The sequence below is a fragment of the Anomaloglossus baeobatrachus genome, chromosome 5 (genome assembly GCF_048569485.1).
Source record: "Anomaloglossus baeobatrachus isolate aAnoBae1 chromosome 5, aAnoBae1.hap1, whole genome shotgun sequence".
NCBI classification, from domain to species: Eukaryota; Metazoa; Chordata; class Amphibia; order Anura; family Aromobatidae; genus Anomaloglossus; species Anomaloglossus baeobatrachus.
Genome location: NC_134357.1, coordinates 89,413,609 through 89,439,830, shown reverse-complemented (window position 1 = coordinate 89,439,830; position 26,222 = coordinate 89,413,609). Strand labels below are relative to the sequence as shown.

The 26,222-nt window shown below is 45.3% G+C and overlaps 1 protein-coding gene across 30 annotated transcripts in view; it reads right to left on the bottom strand.

The window, feature by feature from the left end:
- ANK3 (ankyrin 3) overlaps positions 1-26,222 on the bottom strand; it is a 1,059,766-nt gene that overhangs the window by 465,323 nt on the left and 568,221 nt on the right. For 8 of the 30 annotated variants that reach the window (XM_075348665.1, XM_075348680.1, XM_075348674.1 and 5 more), the window contains exon 1: positions 7,090-7,452. The exons of 2 other annotated variants lie outside the window; for them this stretch is intronic. In XM_075348665.1, the coding sequence (XP_075204780.1) occupies positions 7,090-7,203 (114 nt within the window). In that variant the 5' untranslated portion in view covers positions 7,204-7,452. Of the gene's footprint in view, positions 1-7,089; positions 7,461-24,921; positions 25,248-26,222 lie in introns of those variants that run through there. 20 more of the 30 variants (XM_075348684.1, XM_075348688.1, XM_075348683.1 and 17 more) reach the window with 11 other exon arrangements.

Here is a 26,222-nt window from a genome sequence, read left to right as displayed (position 1 = left end):
ATTGGGTTAAGGTCAGGAGACTGACTAGGCCATTGCAACTGCACCTTGATTTTTTCCCTCTTGAACCAGGCCTTGGTTTTCTTGGCTGTGTGCTTTGGGTCGTTGTCTTGTTGGAAGATGAAATGACGACCCATCTTAAGATCCTTGATGGAGGAGCGGAGGTTCTTGGCCAAAATCTCTAGGTAGGCTGTGCTATCCATCTTCCCATGGATGCGGACCAGATGGCCAGGCCCCTTGGCTGAGAAACAGCCCCACAGCATGAGGCTGCCACCACCATGCTTGACTGTAGGGATGGTATTCTTGGAGTCGTATGCAGTGCCATCCAGTCTCCAAACGTCACGTGTGTGGTTGGCACCAAAGATCTCGATCTTGGTCTCATCAGACCAGAGAACCTTGAACCAGTCTCTCTCAGAGTCCTCCAAGTGATCATGAGCAAACTGTAGACGAGCCTTGACATGACGCTTTGAAAGTAAATGTACCTTACGGGCTCGTCTGGAACGGAGACCATTGCGGTGGAGTATGTTACTTATGGTATTGACTGAAACCAATGTCCCCACTGCCATGAGATCTTCCCAGAGCTCTTTCCTTGTTGTCCTTGGGTTAGCCTTGACTCTTCGGACAAGCCTGGCCTCGGCACGGGTGGAAAGTTTCAAAGGCTGTCCAGGCCGTGGAAGGCTAACAGTAGTTCCATAAGCCTTCCACTTCCGGATGATGCTCCCAACAGTGGAGACAGGTAGGCCCAACTCCTTGGAAAGGGTTTTGTACCCCTTGCCGGCCTTGTGACCCTCCACGATCTTCTCTCTGATGGCCTTGGAATGCTCCTTTGTCTTTCCCATGTTGACCAAGTATGAGTGCTGTTCACAAGTTTGGGGAGGGTCTTAATTAGTCAGAAAAGGCTGGAAAAAGAGATAATTAATCCAAACATGTGAAGCTCATTGTTCTTTGTGCCTGAAATACTTCCTAATACTTTAGGGGAACCAAACAGAATTCTGGTGGATTGAGGGGTTGAATAATAAATGACCCTCTGAATAAACTTTTCACAATTTAAAAATAAAAAAAGAAATAACATTCTTTTTTGCTGCAGTGCATTTCATACTTCCAGGCTGATCTACAGTCCAAATGTCACAATGCCAAGTTAATTCCGAATGTGTAAACCTGCTAAATCTGCAGGGGGTTGAATACTACTTGTAGGCACTGTATATATACACACACATATATATATATATATATATATATATATATACATACATACACACTACAGTTCAAAAGTTTGGGGTCACCCAGACAAATTTACTTCTGTTCAATTTAATGGTTTAATGTTGGCTTCATTGAAAAAAATGTGCTTTCCTTTCAAAAATAAGGAAATATCTAAGTGACCCTTAACTTTTGAACTGTAGTGTATATAAATATGTTATGCCTTATTTTCAGGGTGGGTCTTATATAGGTCTTAAAAGCATATATATATATATATATATATATATATATATATATATATATATATATAATATACACAGTATATATTTGTCTGTATATTAAATTTATTATAGAGACCTTAAAATGTAGTCAATTTACCAACTTTACAAACTTTTAAGACTGTATAAAAGACCCACTCTGAAAATAAGCACTAGAATGCCTACTCCAAAAATAAGCCCTGGTTAGAGTTAAAAAAAAGTCCATGTAAATAGTGTCCAGGCACCTGTACAAATAAAAAATTAAAATCAATTGGCTATAGAATGCAGCAGGACAGATAGACCTTTTAGCAAGGAAAGCAGAAACCTCCAAAAGAATTGTACTGAAAAGACCCCTCAAGACCGGAAAACAACAAGAGTTGGCAAGTGCCCCACTCTCTGACACAGATTATGTAGTCCTGCTAGCGTCATTCCACTCTCGAACACATTATATTAGCATTATGGCTGTTTCCACTCACCAGGGGGAGCTAAGCACTACACTTGGCTGGAGTAGAATGTGGAACAGAGCACTAGAACGCCAAGGGACCTGACAGCACGTAACGTGCCTGTGCCAGGAGTGACGCCAGCAGGAGAACCCAAACTGTGTGTGAGAGCCCGGCACTTGCCCTTATTGTTTTGGGTCTTTGTGGGGTCTTTTGAGTGTGATTCCTTTGGGGGTGTCTGGTTTTCTTGGTGACGGGTCTATCCACCATATACTACAGTACAGAACCGTATGTAAACAGGTGAAACAGAAATATACCATACTTGTATTTTGACCCCCAGACAACATGAATGCAAAAAGAATCAGCGAATCCGTAGAGTACAAGGAAGGACTCATGAAGGACTCTCAGGGCAAAAATCTTACTCCTTTCTGCAAAGAGATGTTGAATTTCCAAATCGCGAGCAGAGTATGATAACCTCAGTCAACAGGTTACAAGGGAAATGCTAAGAAACGGTCAGCGACACTTATTTCCTGAGCTGGAAGCCATAATCTGCGAATGGGTTGCTGACAGGAGAGCCAAGGCTTTGGTTTGTTCATGACTATATTTGAATAAATGTTGATTTTTTTTTTGTTCAAGAATAAATGTAGATTGTTGTTCATGGAAAGTAATACATCCCCTGAAAATAAGCCCTGGTGGAGCAAACATTAATATAAGACCCTGACTTATTTTTTGCGGAAACACTGGTATATACATTCTAAGCTCGTGACGAAACGCTCCTCTCCCGTATCTTTCTTTCACTGCTGGTCATTGTAACTTATATACGTACTGTATTTTATATGTAAACTCTTTTCACGTGTATATATACATACTGTATACCAATATATACGTACTGTATATTCCTACATACATACACACATGGCTGTATGGAGGCAGCTGAAACATGAGTTTTTGCTGAATCTGTCTCTCTCCAATCATTCTATATTGGAATGCAATATTAAAGGTTTTTTTCCCAACGTTTTTCCAGCATCTTTTCATTGCAGCATGTTTATTGTGCATGCTGGGAAAATCTCATTAAATATACGCCGCTTGCATATGCTAATGTATGCCATTGCCTATAAACATCGAACGCCCTACACTGTTTGCAGGGAAGCGTTATAGCCTATATTTTTCAATACAATAAGAAAAAAAAACGATGGGCATACACAGTGCTGAAAGATGCACCAAAATAACACCTTTTTGTTTGGCACGTGTTAGCATATGCATTGGGGGTATAGACCGAGAACATTTCTGGCCTGTATAATATATGCATAGTAAATACAACATTATAACCACTGCTGTTTATCTTATTAATAATAAATTTATTCGCAAAGTGCGCTCTTAATACCCCCCGAAACCTCTTACACTATGGACGTCGCCATCTGGCCAGGGGCCATGTTATCACCTGCTTAGTACTTACAGACCATCTTTATGTTATGCCCTTTTATGATAATACCATTCTGAAACTATAGATGCAGTGTAAATCTATATTACGATATAGCCAATAGCTAGCCCGGCTGTGTACAATATGGCCAATAACTAGCCCGGCTGTGTACAATATAGCCAATAACTAGCCCGGCTGTGTACAATATAGCCAATAACTAGCCCGGCTGTGTATAATATAGCCAATAACTAGCCCAGCTGTGTACAATACAGCCAAAAAATAGCCCGGCTGTGTACAATATGGCCAATAACTAGCCCGGCTGTGTACAATATAGCCAATAACTAGCCCGGCTGTGTACAATATAGCCAATAAATAGCCCGGCTGTGTACAATATAGCCAATAAATAGCCCGGCTGTGTACAATATGGCCAATAACTAGCCTGGCTGTGTACAATATAGCCAATAACTAGCCCGGCTGTGTACAATATAGCCAGAAAATAGCCCAGCGGTGTACAATATAGACAATAACTAGCCCGGCTGTGTACAAAATGGCCATTAAATAGCCTGGCTGTGTACAATATGGCCAATAACTAGCCTACCTGTGTACAATATAGCCAGAAAATAGCCCAGCTGTGTACAATATGGCCAATTACTAGCCCGGCTGTGTACAATATAGCCAAAAAATAGCCCGGCTGTGTACAATATAGCCAATAACTAGCCCGGCTGTGTACAATATAGTCAATAAATAGCCCGGCTGTGTAGAATATAGCCAATAACTAGCCCGGCTGTGTACAATATAGTCAATAAATAGCCCGGCTGTGTACAATATAGCCAATAACAAGCCCGGCTGTGTACAATATAGCCAATAACAAGCCCGGCTGTGTAAAGGTAAAGGGTCTCTGAGGGACAGTAATAAGTGAAGGCAAATGACACTTCTTAGGGTTGCTTTGACTTACGGACGGAAACAAGAAATACCGACTTGTCCATTACGGCAAACCACACCCATGGCTGTACACAAACATTATTGTCCTTTTAATGGACTTAAACATTGCACTTTCTGCGCTTGAAACATCTGATTGATCCTATTCGATTACGGTGCCTCCAGGTCTTCGGAGACTGTACACCATGATATATGAGAATGCCTATGTCTATACTACAGTCTGATAAATCTATGACGTTAGTAAGCATACCATCACTAGCACCATATCATGAAGTGACGTTATTGGGAAAATGTAGACCATTCAGCGTGTTGATGGGCGTGTATGACTTAGGGGTAGGATACAGTTTTATTGTGCATTGTCTGTAGGCCTCGTATATAATCACTCATACCAGGCACACCATCAAAGCTCTGCTGGAAAGACAAAGGCGTCACACACCACAATGTATACCCTTTCAGTCATCTCTCCCCCTCTATACTGAGGAGGTGGTCTTATGGTAATAGAGAATGCTTGAAGAATGGAAGAGGACGCTTTCCCTCTCAGCTGTGACCCTGACGCATGTTACCGCTATTGTCACTCCGTTTTATGGTTTTACAAATTGATAGTGATGACTGAAAAGGCTAACATTAGGGGGGCACAGCATGAACCCTTTACTGACGAACGAGTCTGCACTTATGTAACTTGGCAAGAATATATTAAATGTTATAAAATGATGTACAGCTAAGTAATATACACTTATCATTAACCAGGAGCCAGAACAGTAATATATGGAGGGATTTGGCCGGGAATCAGGTTGATTACTAGGAGCTGTCCAAACGACAATTGCTGAAGCTTATGCTCACTCATGGGGGCATATTTTGGTACTAGACACGTGCATACATTGGAAAGGTGTATGACATTCAGACAGACGTCCATATCATCAAATCTCTACCAATGGAGCATTTTCCTTCTCATCATTATATTATGCCAGCTATTGTCCTGTCCTGGTCATGCTATTTTCTGCCCATCCGGATCATACACAGTCAGAGTAAGGGGACTGAGAACACAATGGCCGATCCCCCACCATGATCAGCCAAGGGTGACAATGTCACATATTCCCATCTCCACCATCAACGCAGTTTTGTGATATCAGCATATGATGAAGCCTAGACATCTCCTCACCTGGAGCCTCTCTAATACGTCACATCTAACAATAGCTAATGGTTTCCTACGAGAAACGCGTTGTGTAACAGTGTATACAAATAGGAAGCCAAGCTGTGTGATGCCCTATGTGCTCCAACCGGGGGGATGCACATCTACTGCAGCAGATACATGTCATTGAGGGAGCGCATGCATCAATGCTCCCAGTAAATTAGAATTATCTGTCCTTCAGGGAATATCACAAAGGATCATAAAAACCTATAGCTGTAAACTGCCGGGCTCAGACTGCGGCCTCCTGGTCAATACTTATATTAATTGTATGTGATTAGACTAAAAATTCTACTGGGCCTCATCTACTGAATTTGGAGGACAGAGTCTCCCCGCTGCCCCCACAATCCTGGAGAGGAGCATGCATTTTAATTACCCTTTGTCCCAGGCACAGACTCTGACACCAACAGAAATGCAGGAGACAATGTTTTATCTGTGAAATTAATAATTTAGCAATATTGTCAGAAAAATTTACGTCACTCACGAACAAGTGCGATTGTACTGACATAGGGGGCAATTTAGAATGAGGTCACAGCGGTGGTAGAATAGCGCAACAGCTCAGTTAGGAAACCTAGACGGCGATATATATATATATATATATATATATATATATACATACATGTATAATTTTCTATTTTGCATATCATATATGCAAAATAAAGAATACTATATATATATATATATATATATATATATATATATATATTGTATTCTTTATTTTGCATAAATAAAAAATTATACATATATGAAAATTAAAATTCTAAATATATAAAAATATATAAAATAAAAAAAATATATGTAAAATAAAAAAAAAAATATATATATATATATATATATATATATTGTCTTTTTTCAGTAATATATTTACAAATACATTTTCAAATATCTATAGAATATACACACATTTATATATACATATATATATGTAAATCCTGTAAATATTTGAAAATTTATTTGTAAATATATCACTCAATGGAGTCAATAGCTCAATGTTGTGAAATAGAATACACTGTATATATTTTTCACAACATTGAGCCATTGACTCCATTGAGTGATATATTTACAAATATATTTTCAAATATCTACAGAATACACATACATATATATATATATATATATATATATATATATATATATATATATGTGTGTGTATATTCTATAGATATTTGAAAGTGTATTTGTAAATATATTACTCAAAAAAGACAATAGCTGAATGATGTAAAGATTAAATTATACTGTATGTATCCTAATTGCTGACCTCATATACAGATTCAACAGATTCAATACCATATATATATATATATATATATATATATATATATATATATATATATATATATATATATATATCGATATAAAATCTCAAATATTCATAACAGAAAAGAAGGTCTAATTTCATTGAGGCATATTCTGGGAAGATGCTAGATGGCAAACATGGGTCCTGAAGCCCCAGACCATAGAAGTGGAAATCCGATGCTTGAGAGCCCCATAAAGAAGACGGACCTGTGGGCACAGCACACACCTCCTGCATGATCTCTGCAGTTGTCTACAACAGCATGAAACAGGTTTCTGGTTTTCATGCCAGGCTAAGGCTGGATTGACATATGTGAAATCAACATAAAGCCATATATCCGTCATATGTAGGAATTATACCTTTTTCTTACGATCCCTGGAGCGTTTTCTGTGCCTCCTTTTTTCCTTAGCTTCCTCCTCTGCATTAATTTCCAGATCCCTGTTCTTCTTTAACTGGGATGCTGCATGAGCCATTATGAGAGAGAATATCCCATGTAGCAAAGGTCCCTTGAATAAGGTGCTATACCCTTATGCACCTTCTATCCAGCTTGACAGGGAAGACTCCACCAAATGGAGAGCCAGCGCTGGGATCCCAGTACGCAGGCTCAGGATGAGAATCCGTGTGCTATCCAGAGCTCACATCCCTTCCTCTACCTCCCAGTACCTGGAGCATTCCCAGTCATTGTTATGCATAAGTACAATGAGAAAGACAGCTGAATCAGAGTGCAGGATGACTGCTGTATCCCCCTGCTACCAGCTGGAAGTGTCTATGTGATCCCAGTAAGGGGGGATTGCTCCTAATGATGCTCTATGCAGAGGAACAGTCATGTGGAGCTGCACATGCAAAGACCCAACATCACAATCTGCTTCCCCAATCCAGGAGCTGGAAGCTAAAACATGCACTTAGTCATTAGCTTAAGATCAAAATGTGTCCTTGTGTGGATCTGTGAACCCAAGATGCGGAGCAGCCTCCCACTGCTGATGATACAGGCAAAAAATAGAGCAAAAATAAGGAAAACAGAGCAGCAATATACACAGCACAAAGTGACGGCAGGGTTGAGTGTGTTGGATGCCCCCCCCCCAACAATGACAACAAATTCATAGAGGGGGGTGGAGGAAAGCCTCTTCTTGTCTCAGAAGAATGTACACAATAAACACCCATTGTAACCCACTCCTGCAGAGAAATCTGGATGGAAAGGCAAGAATATAAATCATTGCGGATTGTTTTTATTATTATTTTTTTCAATTTAACTAACGAGTGGCACCGAGGCCCCCTTCAATCACCTATTACCACCTGAGTCCATAGCATCTGCAGCCTCTGAATATTCATCACGTGTATATAAATAGCGGAACGTTGGCCCCGGAGCCGCAGCTATTAATGGAATGTACACAGAAGAAAATTAAAAATCGTTCGAGCAAATGCGAATACGTAAGCGACATACTCAGAAAAACCCGGTTTATTTCCATCGGAGAAAAAAAAAAATAATAATTTGGGATGATTTTCGTATTCTCTGGATATGGTGTTGTTTACAAAACATGACCTAAAAAAACATTCCATCCGACCATCACGTGATACACACGGGGCTTAGACTATTCCACTTTCATCAAGGATGGGTATATTGTCACGATGCTGAGCCCGGTTAATCTCTGCATGGTTGATCCAGATGCCAGCGTGCACGTAAATCTGGACCCAATAAACCCTTCTAATATGCATGGAGCAGTAACTGGTTTATCCAAATACTGTTAATCCAGATGAAAAAAAAATCATTTTACCAACTGCTTCGCCGTCAACTAGGTCATGTTCCATGGAAAACAATAAAAGTACCGGAACAGTAAAGAAATGTAACCACGTTGAATAATAGAAGTCATGCAATAAATAAATAAAGCATTCGCCTGGTTACATCAGTTGAGATTTAAATGGGGTTATCTCTAGGGATGATCGAATACTTCGATTATTCGGCTTCGCAAATATTTTCCTAATACCTCGCCGCTATTCGACTATTCGATGCACAATGTAAGTCTATGGGAAGCCCGAATAGTTCCGAATAGTTGTTATTCGGGTTTCCCATAGACTTACATTGCGCATCGAATATTCGCGAATAGTCAAATAGCGGCGAGGTATTTGGAAAATATTCGCGAAGCCGGATAATCGAAGTATTCGATCATCCCTAGATCTCATCTAATTACTTTCTGATACAAAATTAAAATATGGAGGTATTTAGACACACGGCCAATTTCACTGAACTGTAATTGTATATTTTTGGAGAGTTGGAGGAAACCGGAGTAACTGGAATCCCATGCAAACTAAGCGGCCCATACACACACGCCATGTAGATGTTGCACCGGGTCAGATTACAGCTCAGCACCTCAGTGATGCAGCAGGGTTAGGCTGAGTTCACACGTCCAGTAATCATCCATTAGAACGGATCCAGCGGCAATCCGTTGCCAAAATATTCTGCAAACACAACTTTCTTGTCCGGTTTGAAAAAAATATATTTTTGCAGGATGGTTTGGTTTTTTTTTTAACATGGGAGTCTATGGAAAACGGATGCGTTAACTGATTGCAGTCTTGCAGCGCTGGGGTCCTGGGTTCAAATCCCACCAAGGACACCATCTGCAGGGAGTTTGAATGTTCTCCCCTTGTTTGTGTGGGTTTCCTCCGGGTTCTCCGGTTTCTTCCCACACTCCAAAGACATACAGATAGGGAATTTAGATTGTGAGCCCCAATGGGGACAGTATTGACAATGTATGTAAAGCGCTGTGGAATCAATAGTGCTATATAACTGAATAAATATTATATTATTGCTATTTAGCCATCCTTTTTTCATGCATTTCAAAAAGATCTATTATTTGATTGAGGCATAAATTTAAAATAAAAGATAAATATGTTTCCCATATACTCCAACGTTATCAATTTCTTCAAAACAGACAAGAAAGTTGTGTTTGCAGAACTTTTTTGCCAACAGATTGTTGCTGGATCCGTTCTAATGGATGATTGATTAGTGACCCTAAGGTCCATTTCACACGTCAGTAAAAAACACAGACGTTCTTCACTGACATGTAAAACACGCACATGTCCCTCCATGTTCCGTGATTCACGGCACATGTGGGTTGTCCATGTGCAATCACGGATAACGGATCACGCATCATGGATTGCACATGGACAGCCCACGTGTGCCGTGAATCACGGAACACGGAGGGACATGTGCGTGTTTTACATGTCAGTGAAGAACGTCTGTGTTTTTTACTGACATATGAAATGGACCTTAGGCTCACTAATCATCCATTAGAACGGATCCAGCAGCAATCTGTTGGACGTATGCTCACCTGTCCCGTTCCTGCTCTCCATGGTGATGCACTCCTCGGCTCTGCGCATCCGCCCACCGCTCTCTGCAGCTACTTCCGGGTTGGCTCTGGCTGCATTCATGAATATGCATGAGCCGGCCAGGAAGCTGCAGAGAGCAGAGGCTGCAGAGAGCGTCGTTGGAAAGGTGAGTTGAAAATGTTTATTATTTTAAATGTCCGTGTTTTTCTGGTACGTGTTTCACGGATCACACCACTGCGTGGTCTGTGGGACATCACTGTGCCAGAAAAAAACTGACTTGTCTCCATGCGGCAATCACGGACACATGTGTACGCCGCACGGAGACACGGTCAGTGAAAAATCACTGATGTGTGTGTGTGCCACCCCCGTGCCAGCAGCCGGGCTGCTCGGATCCGGGTGCTTGGTGGCTCGAGGGGTCTCCGGACCCGGGGGTCATGCGGCCACTCGAAAATTAAAGGGGCTATTTACAGGGGGATTTGTGTGTAGAGTTCGTGACGCCACCCATGGTGTGTGGTAAGTGGAGTACCACCTCTGCAGTTGGGAGTACCCGGGAGCAATGGAGTGGGCAGCCAGATGTTAGACCCCTCCATGGGTAGGGGGATGCCCCGGGCCTCGGTGATGGTGGTTTGGGAGTGCCATAGGGTGTAAAGAGGGTCACTTGTGTACTCACTCAGTCCAATCATATGACACCGACAACTGGGTAAACCAAAGTTCTGGACACTGCTGCCGCTTAGGGGGAGCCAGTTCGGGTCCCGTCCCCGATGGTGTTGCCAGATGATCTGTGACCTGGCACTACTTTACTACTTGGTTGGTCCTGTTTGTGTAGAACTAATCGGGTCCCACTCCCCACTCTGGCTGAGTGAGGGAGCTTGCTCTCAGGGTTCACGCTTGGGATTTCCTGGACCGTTTTGGTGGAAAGTCCTATCCCCCTCGTTGCGCTAGTACCCCGATTCTGGAGCGGGAGGAGAGCGGATCTTGAAGGCTCCGTCCTCGTTGGGTTAATTGTCAGGTTGCCTGAAGCTACTCCCATACCTAGGGTCCACGTTCCCCGTCATGCCCTGGTCCCAGCCCGGGTGATGGTGCAAGGCCACCGGCTATTGTCCTCGACAGTTCTGTGCCCCTTACCATGATCCCCTGCGACCGGGGGTCCAGCTCCTTCTAGGCCCAGACCACCGTCTGCCACCTAGGTCTCAATTCCAGAGCCCTGCTCCTGACCTCCTCTCTCCTTCACTTCCAAACTCTTTCTCCTCCCTCCTGACACGTCTGACCTCCCTTAACCAACCCCCCAAGTGGGCGACCCTATTCCACTCAGGCCGTCCACTGGGGTGTCTGGTGAGTGTGGTGCAGAGTCTTCCTAGGATTTTGGTTAGCTGCTGTTGGCAACACCATTTAGTTAGGGACCCTAAACCAAGGAGGATTTGGATATTGCACAGAAGGGCAGATTGTACAATACCCTGTGACGACCTGATAGTCCAGGGCGTCACATGTGCGCAGACCCATTCATTATAATGGGTCTGCGTATGTCAGTGATTCTGGTACGTATAAAAGAAAGCACAAATGTACCAGAATCACTGACGTTTGAAACGGGCCTTAACCAGTGAGCCACCATGCTGACCTCAATAACAAGAGGGATACCTTTGGCTCTGATTAGCTGTGTAAGGCATCTTTCAGACATCAGTGAAAAACACACACGTTTTTCACTGATGTGTTAAAGACGCATATGGCCCTCCATGTGCCGTGATTTGTCTTCTCCGTGTGCTATCCATGATCCGTGATAGCACAGGGAGATCAAGGACTCCTATACTCACCTGTCCCCAGCACAGCTCTCTGTGATGCTGAAGTGTCCCGCACTGCTGTCTCCGGCCACCGCTGTCTTCCCTCTGCTGTTACTTCCGGGTCACTGTGCAGTGAATATGCATGAACATAATTACCCGGCCTGGAAGCAGGAGACAGCAGCGGCTGGAGACAGCAGCGGCTGGAGACAGCAGCGCTGGAGACAGGTTAGTATAGAAATCATTTTATTTCACAGATACATGATTTTTCTGGTATGTGTCACACAGAGCACACCACTGCGTGGCTTGTGTTACATCAGTGATGTCAGAGAAAACCGAACTTGTCTCCATGCGGAACACATGGACACACATGTGCGTCACACTGAAACACGGTAAGTGAGAAATCACTGATGTGTGCGCAGACCATGGATTTTAATGGGTCTGCGTATGTCAGTGATTCTGGTATGTATAAAAATAGTAACATACGTAACAGAATCACTGACGTGTGGAGGGGCCTAAATGTGCGCAAAACCCTATTGATCCCACCACAGCTGATGTGAAGGACATGCATTCAACATTGCAGCAAAGCTTCCGCACAATGTAAGGCCCCTTTCACACATCAGTGATTCTGGTACGTTTGTGCTTTTTTTTAAAACGTACCAGAATTACTGACATACGCAGACCCATTATAATCAATGGGTCTGCTCACACATCAGTGATTTTTCACTGAACGTGTCTCCGTGCAGCGTGCACCCTTGGCCGTGATTCTGCACGGAGACAAGTCAGTTTTTGTCTGGCATCACTGATGACCCACGGACCACACTATGGTGTGATCCGTGTATGATCAGTGACACACGTACAAAAAAATCACGGAAATATTCAAAATTTTCAACTTACCTTACCTGCAATTCGCTGTGCCTGCTCCGCTCTCGGCAGCTCCTGCCTGGCTCATGAATATTCAGGAGAGCAGGAAATGCCGACCAGGAAGTAGGTGCTGAGAGCGGTGGGCGGACGCTGCAGACCCGAGGAGATCAGCACCATGGACAGCAGCAGTGAGGGCAGGTGAGTAATGTCCATATGCAATCACGGGATCACGGAGGGACATGTGCGTGTTTTACACGTCAGTGAAGAACGTCAGTGTTTTTCACTGATTTTCATTGAAACGGGCCTAAAAGCTGCATTTTTTAAATTGTGCAGTAAATTTATTGTATTTAACAGTTTGAGCAAAGTGGATACAATCTCATGAAAAGTCTTGCCTATTCTTTGTTAAAAGACGCTGCTGAACTGTGCTGTTTTTGGCGCGTTTTTACCTAAACTTACAGGGATCCTGAAAAAAAAACACATGTAAAATGAGCAGTTGGGTTTTTAAGTATAGAATTCCAGAGTTTCTATACTGTAAAATGCACTAAAAATGATGTGTCTAATCTGAACCAAAACACATACAAAAGTGGGAGAATGCAGAAAAAAAATGTAGAAAAAAATAATTATCAGCAGATTATTATTCTGTATTTTGGTGGAGACATTTGCAGAAAAAAATGCAGTGTTTCTGCATGCAGGAGCATTGCTTTAAAGGGTTTGTCTATGTCACACTGATAACCTAGCCTTAGGATAGGTCATCAGTGGCTCAATATGAGATCAGTGGGGAACCGAATCCTTGGCACCTCCACCGATTAGCTGATATCTGGTCTGCCATTGATGAGATGTACGCATTGTACCAAGTGCATAGGACGCACAACACAAGCGAATAGGAGGAACCCGCAGTACTTGTTGTGATCACTAAATGTACAGAGCTGTACGTTCTTTTCCATATATTTGCAGCCGCTGGAGCAGATATCAGCTGATCCTGGAGTCATCCACACAGGAGCCCCAGACAAACCCTTTAGCTGATATTTCGCATACAAAGCACTTACAAACACCAGGACGCTCACGCAGGGTACTAACTCAAATATAAGAAAGGAAACGTGGAACTCCATCTTCATTGCTGAATATCTAAATGAGTGCATATACTTGTATGCAACATTTCAGTCTTGGCACACACACCGTCCTCAGACATATGGATTGAATATGAAGGTACAGGAGAAAGATGATCCAGTAGAGAAGGAATTCTGGAGATATGTGACAGCCGCCGTGATATCTGGTGTATTGACTGGGCATTCCCCATTTGCTCAATATGAAAATAGCTTTTTCACAGAGGAAGAGAACAGGGTCCTAAGCGTCACCTAAGTGGAGGGAGCCATATAGAAATCAATCAGTGGTTAGCACTGCAGTCTTGCAGCGCTGGGGTTCTGGGTTCTAATCCCACCAAGGACACCATCTGCAAGGAGTTTGTATGTTCTCCCCGCGTCTGCGTGGGTTTCCTTTGGGGTCTCCAGTTTCCTCCCGCTCTCCAAAGACATACAGATAGGGACTATAGATTGTGAGCCCCAATGGGGACAGTATTGACAATGTATGTAAAGCGCTGTGGAAAATAAATGAATAAAATTATTATTATTATTATATTCAGTCGGAAAAATTATTCAATGTATACAAAGAGCACTATAAGGCCTATAAGTCTACCTATGCCAGCCAGGAGATCCTTTACCACTTAGAACCCCTAGTTGCTTAGGTCACTGGTGAAGCCAAGCATATCTTAAAGGGAACCTGTCACCACTTTTTTGGCCTATAAGCTGCGGCCACCACCACCGGGCTCTTATATACAGCATTCAAATATGCTGCATATAAGAGCCTAGGCCGGGGGTATAATATAAAAAACAAACACTTTATAATACCTAACGGTCGCGCTCCGTCCTCCGGTGCCGGCGCCTCCTCTTTCGGCCATCTTCGTCCTCTTTCTAAAGCCTGGGTGCATGACACGGCTACATCATACACACTCGCCGATCCTGCACAGGTGCACTACAATACTTTGATCTGCCCTGCTCAGGCAGATCAAAGTGCGCCTGCTCAGGACCTGCATGCTGGCGAGTGTGTATGTTTGACCCGTCATGCAACGCGGCTAGAGAAGAAGGAGCACAAAGATGGCCAAAAGAGGCGGCGCCGTCACCAGACAATGGAGACGCCCATAAGCCCCACCGTGCGACCATTAGGTAAGTATTATAAAGTGTTTTTTATGTTATACCCCCGGTCTGGGCTCTTATATACAGCATGTTAGAATGCTGTATATCAGAGCCTGGTGGTGGTGGCCGCAGCTTATAGCCAAAAAAAAGTGGTGACAGGTTCTCTTTAAAGGGGTGGTCTGACACCTAAAATGTATTTTATAACTATGTATCTTTACCCCCAAATCACTTTTGTAATTATCCTTATTATACAATTCCTCCTACCTAATCCTAAGGTGTTTTTATTATTGTACTGCCTGTGACATTTTCTTTGACATGATGTCACAGGAGGCTGGAGGTGCAGTCACTCCCCACAGTGTCCATTGCCCCTCCTGGAACAGGATGTCACAGAGGACAGCGTTGCAAATGCTTACTAGTTTCTTGCATCACCGACCCATGAGGGTTCTGGATGATGGGTAATGGATGCTGAGGCTGAGGTTAGTGGAGCACTGCTGGCATGCTGCTCTCCTCTCTGCAGCCACTTTCATTGCTTGTATGAAATATTTCAGCAGGGGAAGGTGCTAGATACAGTGATTGACACCAGCACTGCCCCACAGCCTCTAGCATCATCCTCAAACTAAGCATCATCAGCACTGGTGTCACTTACTGCTTCTAGCACTACCCTCAAATGAAGCGTCATAAGAGGGTGGTGGTAGAGGTAGTGAGCGAGAGCGACACCAGCAACGCCCCCTTGATGATGCTTCATTTGAGGACAGTGCGAGGCTGTGGCGCAACGCTGGGGTCACGCACTGCATTTAGCAACCCCCTCTTATGATGCTTCCTTTGAGGGCAGTGCTAGAGGCAGTAAGTGACACCAGCGCTAATGATGCCTGGTTGGAGGCCAATGTTAGAGGCTGTTGGCATCACTTGTGCCACTCATTGCACTTAGCACCTCCCCAAGCTAATACTTTTGCACAAGCAATGGAAGAGGCCACAGAGAGATGAGTAATATGCCGGCGCTCCACTAACCTCAGCCAGAGCGTCCATCACCCATCATCCAAGATCCAGGACATCCTCAAAGGGCAGTGAACCAAAAAATTAGTAAGTATCTGTAGCGCCACTCAAGGTGATGCTCTGTTCTAAGAGGGGGCGATGGATACTGTGGAGAGTGAGTGCAGCCCCAGCTTCCTGTGACATCACATTTGAAGCTCTTCTCATTCAAGAATGGTACGGAATTGTATAATAAATAGAATTACAAAAGTGGTAAAGGGGTAAAGATACATAGAAAATACATTTGAGGTGTCGGACCACTCCTTTAAACATAGTTGTTCTTGAAAAAATTATTAATTCTGCAGCGCAACATCAATTATTCATTGATTCATCATTACATAGCGCAATTGGAGCAGCTCCGAGCAGCTGGGAAATGTTAATCACCAAAACTTAGTTTACTACAATTGTAGTGCAGCCTTTCACTATCATCCAAGAATTGGGAAAATCTCATAACAAAAAAAATATATATTTTAAAAGTCAAAGAGGATCTGTCAGCAAATTTCACAATACAAAGTGCATAGATGAGTAAAATGATCTATTAGACCTGGCGACACTTGTGTGCCTACTTCAAAGATCATCATCAGATCGACTACTTAATCCTGATATTAAGATAGGTCTGGACTCATAAAACTTTACAAAAATAAGTTTTTGGCTATTCTGACATTGACTTCCAAAGTAAGTACACCAGTCTTATCAGGTTTAAGAGATCCATTTATTAACATATGCAGTTTGTATGGAGAAATCTATTGCCGGATTCCTTTTAAGCGTAGTACAATACAGCAGAAATAACTACCAAAAGGTTTTTCCTGACCCAAAGTACCATATACCATCAGTGTACAAGTGTCTCAAAGGTACGCGCCGGATCACTCAGAGAAATTCTGCTAGGGTGCAGGTCACATTGTTAAATGTATGCTGCGACTATACAGCGAGTTTGACAGCCACATAGATAAAGTCCCCCACTCTGCACCCCTGAATACAATACTCCACACCAATAAAGGGAACCTGTCAGGTGTAACATGCACCCAGAACCACGAGCAGTTCTGGGTGTATATTGCTAATCCATGCCTAACTGACCCTGTATACACTAGCATAGATAAAGAGAGCTTTAGAAAAGTATTTCCAAAGATAATTTACGATATGCTAATGAGCGCAGAAACAAGTCGCAAGGGCGTTACGCCCTGCGCTCATTCCACCCTCTTAGCATTCTAGCACACCCACAGGGGCGTACTAACATGCTATTCAATGCATATTTTCCAGCGTCATCATCAGCTGTGACCCGCGTACCTGTGTCCGTTGTACCACCTCAGACGCAGGGCATAGGGTCAGTGCACATGGATTAGAAGTCCCCGGCACTTCCGGTCATGCGCACTACACCAGTATGAATCCAGGACGCGTACACCCAGCTTCATAGTGGGCATTACCGAAAGTCCTGGGATCATGTGCACGGAGCTGAAATCCAGTGTCGGGCGTGCTGGCAGCAGAGAGGTGAGCGCGACCACGCCTCTGAGGCTGCACAGTCATTAGCATGTTAGCATACACACAGGGGCGTGCTTACATGCTAAGGGGGGCGACTGGCCAAGTGAACTAATGCCTTTGCAACTAGTCCCTGGCCTCATTAGCATATTATAAAGCATCTTTAGAAATACTTTTTCTAAAGGTACCGTCACACTTAGCGACGCTCCAGCAATCGCACCAGCGATCTGACCTGGCAGGGATCGCTGGAGCGTCGCTACATGATCGCTGGTGAGCTATCAATCAGGCAGATCTTCACAGCAATCAGAGATCAGCCACCAGCGACCCGTGTAACGACACTGTGCTTGGTAACCATAGTACACATCGGGTTACTAAGCAAAGCGCTGTGCTTATAGTTACCCGATGTGTACCTTGGCTACGTGTGCAGGGAGCTGGCTTCTAGAAGCTGCGGATGCTGGTAACCAAGGTAAATATCGGGTAACCAAGCAAAGCCTTTGCTTGGTTACCCGATGTGTACCTTGGTTACCAGCATCCGCACATTCAGAGCGTTGCTCTCTCGCTGTCAAACACAGCGATGTGTGCTTCACAGCGGGACAGCAACGACCAAAAAATGGTCCAGGACATTCAGCAATGACCGGCGACCTCACAGCAGGGGCCTGGTTGTTGCTGGATGTCACACACAGCGACATCGTTAGCAAGATCGCTGTTGCGTCACAAAAACCGTGACTCAGCAGCGATGTCGCTAGCGATGTTGCTTAGTGAGATGTGGCCTTAAAGATCCCTTTATATATGCTACTAGATACAGGGACGGTTAGGCAGGGATTAGTAATATGCACCCAGAACTGCTCGTGGTTCTGGGTGTATATTGTACCTGACAGGTTCCCTTTAATAAAGAATTAGCCACTGTAAAACCCACCAGTCAAAATTTATATTAAAGGGGTGGTTCACTACTTATCTTTACTAGCCACATCGATATAACATTCAGAAACAAGGCTTCTCTCAAATACCTTGGTAATAGTGTCTCTATGCGGCGCTATTGCAGTCCGCTCATCCCCATTGCGTGATCCCCAGGATCTGTGACCTCTGGAATCTGCTGATGTCACATCAACTTCCAGTTGACCTGATATCACCTAGGCTTGCCCCAGTCTCCAAAAGTGACTGGGCTGTGCGCGGAGTTTCACCGACCATCACAGCCCAGCATCACTCCTGCTTGCGGCGCTCTGCAGCGAAGGAGAAAGTGCGTGACATGCTGGGCTGTGCTGAGCAGTGAAACTTCGTCCATAGCCCAGTCACTCACGGAGACTGGGGCCCGCCTCAGTGATGTCGGGTCAGCTGAAAGTTGACGTGACATCACCAGATCCCAGTGGTCACAGAGCCCGGGGGTCACGAGAAGGGGATGAGCGGACTGCAATAGTGCCTCACACAGGCACTATGGCCAACACAAAGTATTTGAGAGAAGCCTTGTTTCTGAACGTTATATTGATGGGCTAGTAAAGATAAGTAGTGAACCACCACTTTAATAAACTACTGTAGCACTCTGCCTGCTATCTATATATATAATTGCCTTATTCTGTCTGTCTGTCTGTCTTGCTCCAAAATTGTGTCCTTACGGTGACACAAAGCTGATTGGCCGCTGGGCTCGCCATGGCCCCGCCCCCCCACACGGATTGGCCGCTCGCCCAGGCAACTCGTCCATGCCCCGCCCCCCTCACGCAATGCACGCTCGCTCTGGCCCCGCCCCACGCACGCATTCCCCGAACCGACCGACACGGAGCCACGACTCCCAGGTGAGTACTGTACCCCCGGGAGCCCACATCAGCGTACGCCGCCAACCCAGCCGACACATACCCTTGCATTGCTGGGGTTGCCGCCGTATGCTGGTGTGGGCTCCCGTGCGAGCGGTGGACGGGATACGCTGGTAACCATGGTAGCATAGTTACCAGCGCATCAAGGTCCTGCAGCGGCGAAACATACACACACGCACGCACACACACACACATAATAACAGACACACACACACATCAGATCACACTCACTCTCACACACACCTCACACACACATCACATCGCATCCACACACTCACAACATCCTGGGATATAGCTTGCTTCTCGGCGGCGATACTGTGCAGTGAACTTCCAGGACCTGCCGGAGGATCACATGGCCAGAAGCATGTGGTATCTCCAGATGTTGTGAGTGTGAGCGCGTATGTGCAATATCGTCAATGTGTGTGTGCGTGAGTGTATGCGATCGGGTGTGTGTGAGTGTATGCGATCGGGTGTGTGTGAGTGTATGCGATCGGGTGTGTGTGAGTGTATGCGATCGGGTGTGTGTGAGTGTATGCGATCGGGTGTGTGTATGCGATCGGATCTGTGTCGGCAGAGGAGCACGGCGTGCTGGAGGAGGCTGGGAGGAGAGAGGCTGATCCTGGGGAAGGCTGGGAGGGGGAGGCTGAGAGAAGAGAGGCTGATGCTGGGGGAGGCTGAGGCTGGGGTAGGCTGGGAGGAGAGAGGCTGATGCTGGGGACAGAAAAGGCTGATGCTGGGAGGAGAGAGGCTGATGCTGGGAGGAGAGAGGCTGATGCTGAGAGGAGAGAGGCTGATCCTGGGGAAGGCTGGGAGGGGGAGGCTGAGAGAAGAGAGGCTGATGCTGGGGGAGGCTGAGGCTGGGGTAGGCTGGGAGGAAAGAGGCTGATGCTAGGGACAGAAAAGGCTGATGCTGGGAGGAGAGAGGCTGATGCTGGGAGGAGAGAAGCTGATGCTGGGAGGAGAGAGGCTGATGCTGCGGGCAGAGAGGCTGATGCTGCGGGCAGAGAGGCTGATGCTGGTGCAGCATGGGGGATGGAGCACGATGGGGGGTGCGCAGCATGGGGGATGGAGCACGATGGGGAGTGCGCAGCATGGGGGATGGAGCACGTTTGGGAGTGCGCAGCATGGCAGATGGACCACGTTTGGGAGTGCGCAGCATGGGGGATGGAGCACGATTGGGAGTGTGCAGCATGGCGGATGGACCACGTTTGGGAGTGCGCAGCATGGCGGATGGACCACGTTTGGGAGTGCGCAGCATGGCGGATGGAGCACGATGGGGAGTGCGCAGCATGGCGGATGGAGCACGTTTGGGAGTGCGCAGCATGGCGGATGGACCACGTTTGGGAGTGCGCAGCATGGCGGATGGACCACGTTTGGGAGTGCGCAGCATGGGCGATGCAGCACGATGGGGAGTGCGCAGTATGGCGGATGGAGCACGTTTGGGAGTGCGCAGCATGGCGGATGGACCACGTTTGGGAGTGCGCAGCATGGCGGATGGAGCACGATGGGGAGTGCGCAGCATGGGGGATGGAGCACGATGGGAGGTGCACACCTCCCTCCAACACACACACACAGACACACACACACTGGGAACCACAAACACCGCCCTACACAGACACCCACACACACAGACAACGCTGCACACACACAACACCCAACACACAAACACCGCAGCATACATAAATATACGCACATACCGCACAACACACACATTGCACAAAACATACCTCCCCCCAAAACACACCACACCCACACAAACCGCACAACACACACACACACACACAACGCTACAGACACACAGCGCTCCACAAACAACGCAACACACGCAACACACATACAACACCGCTCTCACCCCCCGCCACACCCAGACAACACCCAGAACATGTACAGCGCCCTACACAAACACTTGGTAAGTACACACAACAACATCTATATATATAACAGAAATCATACATGAACTACACAATACGTAAATTCTAGAATACCCGATGCGTAGAATCGGGCCACCTTCTAGTTAACTATAATTAGCCACTTTTTCTGTGGCAAATACATTTTTTAACTAATTAGCAACTGAGCCTCTACCCCCACCCCAATTCATCTTAAATCCCTGTCCTGTTTCCTATCCCCCAATTCATTACAATTTCATGTCCTTTCTACCACCCTCTCTAAATTACAATGACATGTTCTCTCACCCACACTCCCAATTCATTGCAATCTCATGTCATCTCTTCTCCCTCCCAGTTCATTGCATTTTCATGTCCTCTTTCCCAATCCCCAAATTCACTATAATTCCATTTCATCTCTCTTACCCCCCAATTCAATACAATTTCATGACCTCTCTCAAGTCCAGCAATTCATTGCAATTCCATATTTTCTCTCTCACCAACTCCCATGTCCATTCTCCCCCACAATTCACTTTAATTCCAGGTCCTCTCTACCTCCTCCCAATTTAGTACCATTTTACATTCTCTCTTTCATCCCCCGCCCTTTTCTCTCAATTCATTACAACTCTGATATGACTGCCTGCAGCTACTCTACGACTTGCTATTGTCAGCAGCGGGTCTGCAACACTGTCGCCCTGCCAGGTGATGCAAGCTGCAAACGATGGTGAAAAAAACTACAATTAAGGCAACCTGGCCATGACTTCCCTCATAACCCCACCCCCTCCACCCCCACAGTCAAGATTTCCCTTATTATAACCCATCTTTGTCTGTGGGCCAATGCTCGGAATCCAGCGACCAGAGTTCAAATCTCAGTGAAACCTGGGCAATTCTTCTCTGTGTTAACAGGTTTACTTGTCAGTGATACACAGCGGCATCTAAACGGTTAAACATCAGTAATTGGAGCTAGCTCTGGTTTCTGCTGTTATAGATTGATGACGGCTCCTGAGCCCACACCGCACAAGTGGACCTGGCGTGGTTATACAATTACATCCATATGCATCGGTAGATTAAACTCACTTGATATGTCACAATAGCTTATATGATTAAACGTCACAACAGTAACATGATTGAAACATAATGTCACAGATGATGTGATAACAACTTAGGTGGCTGAAACTGACTCATGATGTCACAGCCGCTTGCCTAGGTGAAACTATGGATGTCACAGTGTGGCGCCCCTGAGGCTTCAGTCGCCACAGGGTACTGCATCTCTTTTAAGATGTAGTACTCATCCTGGGTAAGGAGAGGTTAATTGCTAGTGATTCTCACATTCACACACCACAAACAGTTAGGTGCCTTCTCACTGGGGGGAAGGCCTAGGGTAGGCAGGGGGGTTGGCCATCACGAAGCATGGGACTTTCCCAGTCACTGGAGCCAGCCACCTGGGGGGCGGGCACCACTTGGGGAAAAGGGAAGGCGCATCTTGACACATAGTCAGCTAGCCCCGGGCACAGCTTGGGGTGAGACGCACTTGGGGACATCGGTCCACTCTCTTCTACTTCACACTTCTGGGAGCGCCCTAGGGCCCGTGGCTTGGAGCATCCAGCTCAGTCCGGGTTCTCTACAGTAGAGCTACACGGGATTCCAGGGTCTGCGGCAAGTCCAGGAAACACCCGTGACCCGTTACATAATCCATCTACACTGGGATATGAGGGACCCCGACCAGAAAGGACTCACAGTGGGAACACCGGTGGTGACCTCGAATTGCTCGGGGTTGACTGGAGCCCATCACAGTGGTGCCCAGTGCATCTGAAGCGGCAACCAGGTTACTTAAAGAATTGTGAGTAAAATACCTGGAACCCGCAGAGACTGTGTCCACCTGTCATTCCCGACGCTGCTCCCCCGCACCTCGGGGGCCCACCATTACTACTCCCCTCATCATCCTCCCCGGGGCCCGCTCCACCTGTGGGGAGCAGAAACAACTCGGCTACTATTACCATCCGCCCCAGAGGACAGCATCAGCAGTGGCGGCTAATTCCCTGGCCGTATACCGCAAGTGACATCGTGAAATCAACCTCCACCATCATCCTTATTCCATCCTCTCCCACCGTGTACACCTCGGGGTCATGAAATCGGGCAGGGCCACCCGTTTCATCCTCTGATACTCACCAGCCTGGTGATGAGTAGTTTCCCTCGACCCCCTGAGGTGTTACAACAGCAGCTACCACATAAAACACATTTGTGATGTCACAGCAGCTTACCAGATAAAAGACATATGGGATGTCACAGCAGCTTACCAGATAAAAGACATATGGGATGTCACAGCAGCTTACCAGATAAAACACACATGTGATGTCACAACAGTTTACCAGATAAAACCATATGTGATGTCACAACAGTTTACCAGATAAAACACACGTGATGTCACCGCAGCTTACCAGATAAAAGACATATGTGATGTCACCGCAGCTTTCCAGATAAAACCATATGTGATGTCACCGCAGCTTTCCAGATAAAAGACATATGTGATGTCACAGCAGCTTACCAGATAAAAGACATATGTGATGTCACAGCAGCTTATCAGATAAAAGACATATGTGATGTCACAGCAGCTTACCAGATAAAAGACATATGTGATGTCACAGCAGCTTACCAGATAAAACCATATGTGATGTCACAGCAGCTTACCAGATAAAAGACATATGTGATGTCACAGCAGCTTACCAGATAAAACCATATGTGATGTCACAGCAGCTTTCCAGATAAAAGACATATGTGATGTCACAGCAGCTTACCAGATAAAACACACATGTGATGTCACAGCAGCTTTCCAGATAAAAGACATATGTGATGTCACAGCAGCTTACCAGATAAAAGACATATGTGATGTCACAGCAGCTTTCCAGATAAAAGACATATGTGATGTCACAGCAGCTTTCCAGATAAAAGACATATGTGATGTCAGTGCAGCTTTCCAGATTAAACCATATGTGATGTCACAGCAACTTACCAGATAAAAGACATATGTGATGTCACAGCAGCTTTCCAGATAAAACCATATGTGATGTCACAACAGTTTACCAGATAAAACCATATGTGATGTCACAGCAGCTTACCAGATAAAAGACATATGTGATGTCACAGCAACTTACCAGATAATATACATATGTGATGTCACAGCAACTTACCAGATAATATACATATGTGATGTCACAGTAGACTAGCAAATAATAGACAAATGTGATGTCACACCAGCCTACCAGATAAAATATATATATGATGTCACAGCATGTTACTGGACAAAATCCACTTGTGATGTCACAACAGCTTTATTGACCTACTAAATGACAATCACAATTGATGCAACTAAAAAATATATATCTTTTTTTGGAGGTGAGGAGAGGTGATGGGGCATCCTCGCCTGCGAGACCCCTTGGCAGCTGCATGATGAGTCCATCCCTGGAGACATAAGTGTTTTATATAATTAGAGAAGATTGACGGATTATGTAATAATGGGTCATCACACGACAATGGCTTCTGCACACGCACTATTAGACATCGTAAAGGGGTCATGAGTAGAGGGATGTGCTTTAGTAAACCCGGCGGTCCATTCATTTCAATGGCCATCATGCAATGCTACATTTCCTTTGCAGTGGCTGCTGCAGGAGAAATGTGGCTTCCCCCAGCAATATAAGCTATGGGTACAGAAACTCTAAACCACAGAAAGAGGATGCAGACCCCTCCTGCACCATCGCTGCAGTTTTCCACAACAGTGAGAAACATGTTCTTGTTTGCATGCCAGGCTATTGCTGGATTTACATGCCATATATCTGTCATATGCAGAAATTATACCTTTTTCTTACGATCCCTGGAGCGTTTTCTGTGCCTCTTTTTCTCCTTAGCATCCTCTTCTGCATTAATTTCCAGATCCCTGTTCTTCTTTAAATGGGATGCTGCGTGAGCCATTATGAGAGAGAATATCCCATGTAGTGAAGGTCCCTTGTAAAAGGTTCTGCTCCGTTCTGCACCTTCTCTCCAGCTTGACAAGAAATACTCCAAGAAATAAAAGCTAAAAGTCCAGCATTCAGGATGAGAAACTGTGTATATATCCAGAGCTCGTATCCCTTTCTGTACTTTCCTGTACCTGGTGCATTCCCAAAGACAGCTGAAGCAGAGTGCAGGATGACTGCAGTATCCCCTACTACCAGCTGGAAGTGACTATGTGATCCCAGTAAGGGGGGATTGCTCCTAATGGTGCTCTATGCAGAGGGACGCATGTGGAGCCTGAATGACAATTGTCCAAAAATTCTTGGACAAATTGGAGAAATTGCGATTTATGAAAACAAAATTTATGCCTAGGATTTTTTTTTTTTAGGCTAGGTGCACCTAAGCAGATAATTGTGATTGTAATTCTCATCATTTTACTACTCACAGTATCTGCCGCTAATGTGTTAAGGACAATGTATGTTGGCTGTCTGTAATTTTCGGATAAGTTGACCAGAAAAAAAATATAAATTGAGGTTGGCAACCCTCGTAGAGCTGCACATGCGACGACCCAGCATCACCATCTGCTTCCCAATCCTGGAGCTTAAAGCTACAACATGCACTTAGTCAACAACCAAGGATCAAAATGCATCTTTGTGTAAGTGTCTCAATCCAAGGTGTAGAGCCCTCATCGGACACCCATCACTGGCCATTTGGGGTCTCCATCAAGAGAGACATCCTGCAGTTTTGTTTTTGATGCAGCACAGAATAACAAGACAAGGAGCCGTTTATGACTTTTTGCAGAACCTCTATTGTTTCCAATTCCATCATATAGAGTAGCCATGGTCGTCTCCATCTTACTGCTCAGCGCCTTCTCTATGACACCACCTATGCAACAATGTCATTGCTTGGCCTTATAGTGAGCTCAAGACAGCCCTATAGGTAGCATAATACAGCCCCTATATCAAGGACTCAAAACGGCTCTATTGGGAGCTCAAGAAAAACCTATTGGGGGCTCAAGGAAGCCCTATCCAGAGCTCAAGCCAGCCCTATCAGGAACTCAAAACAGCCCTTTCAGGGTCTCAAGACAGCCCTGTTAGGGGCTCAAGACAGCCCTGTCAGGGGCTCAAGACAGCCCTGTCAGGGGCTCAAGTCAGCCATATCAGGGG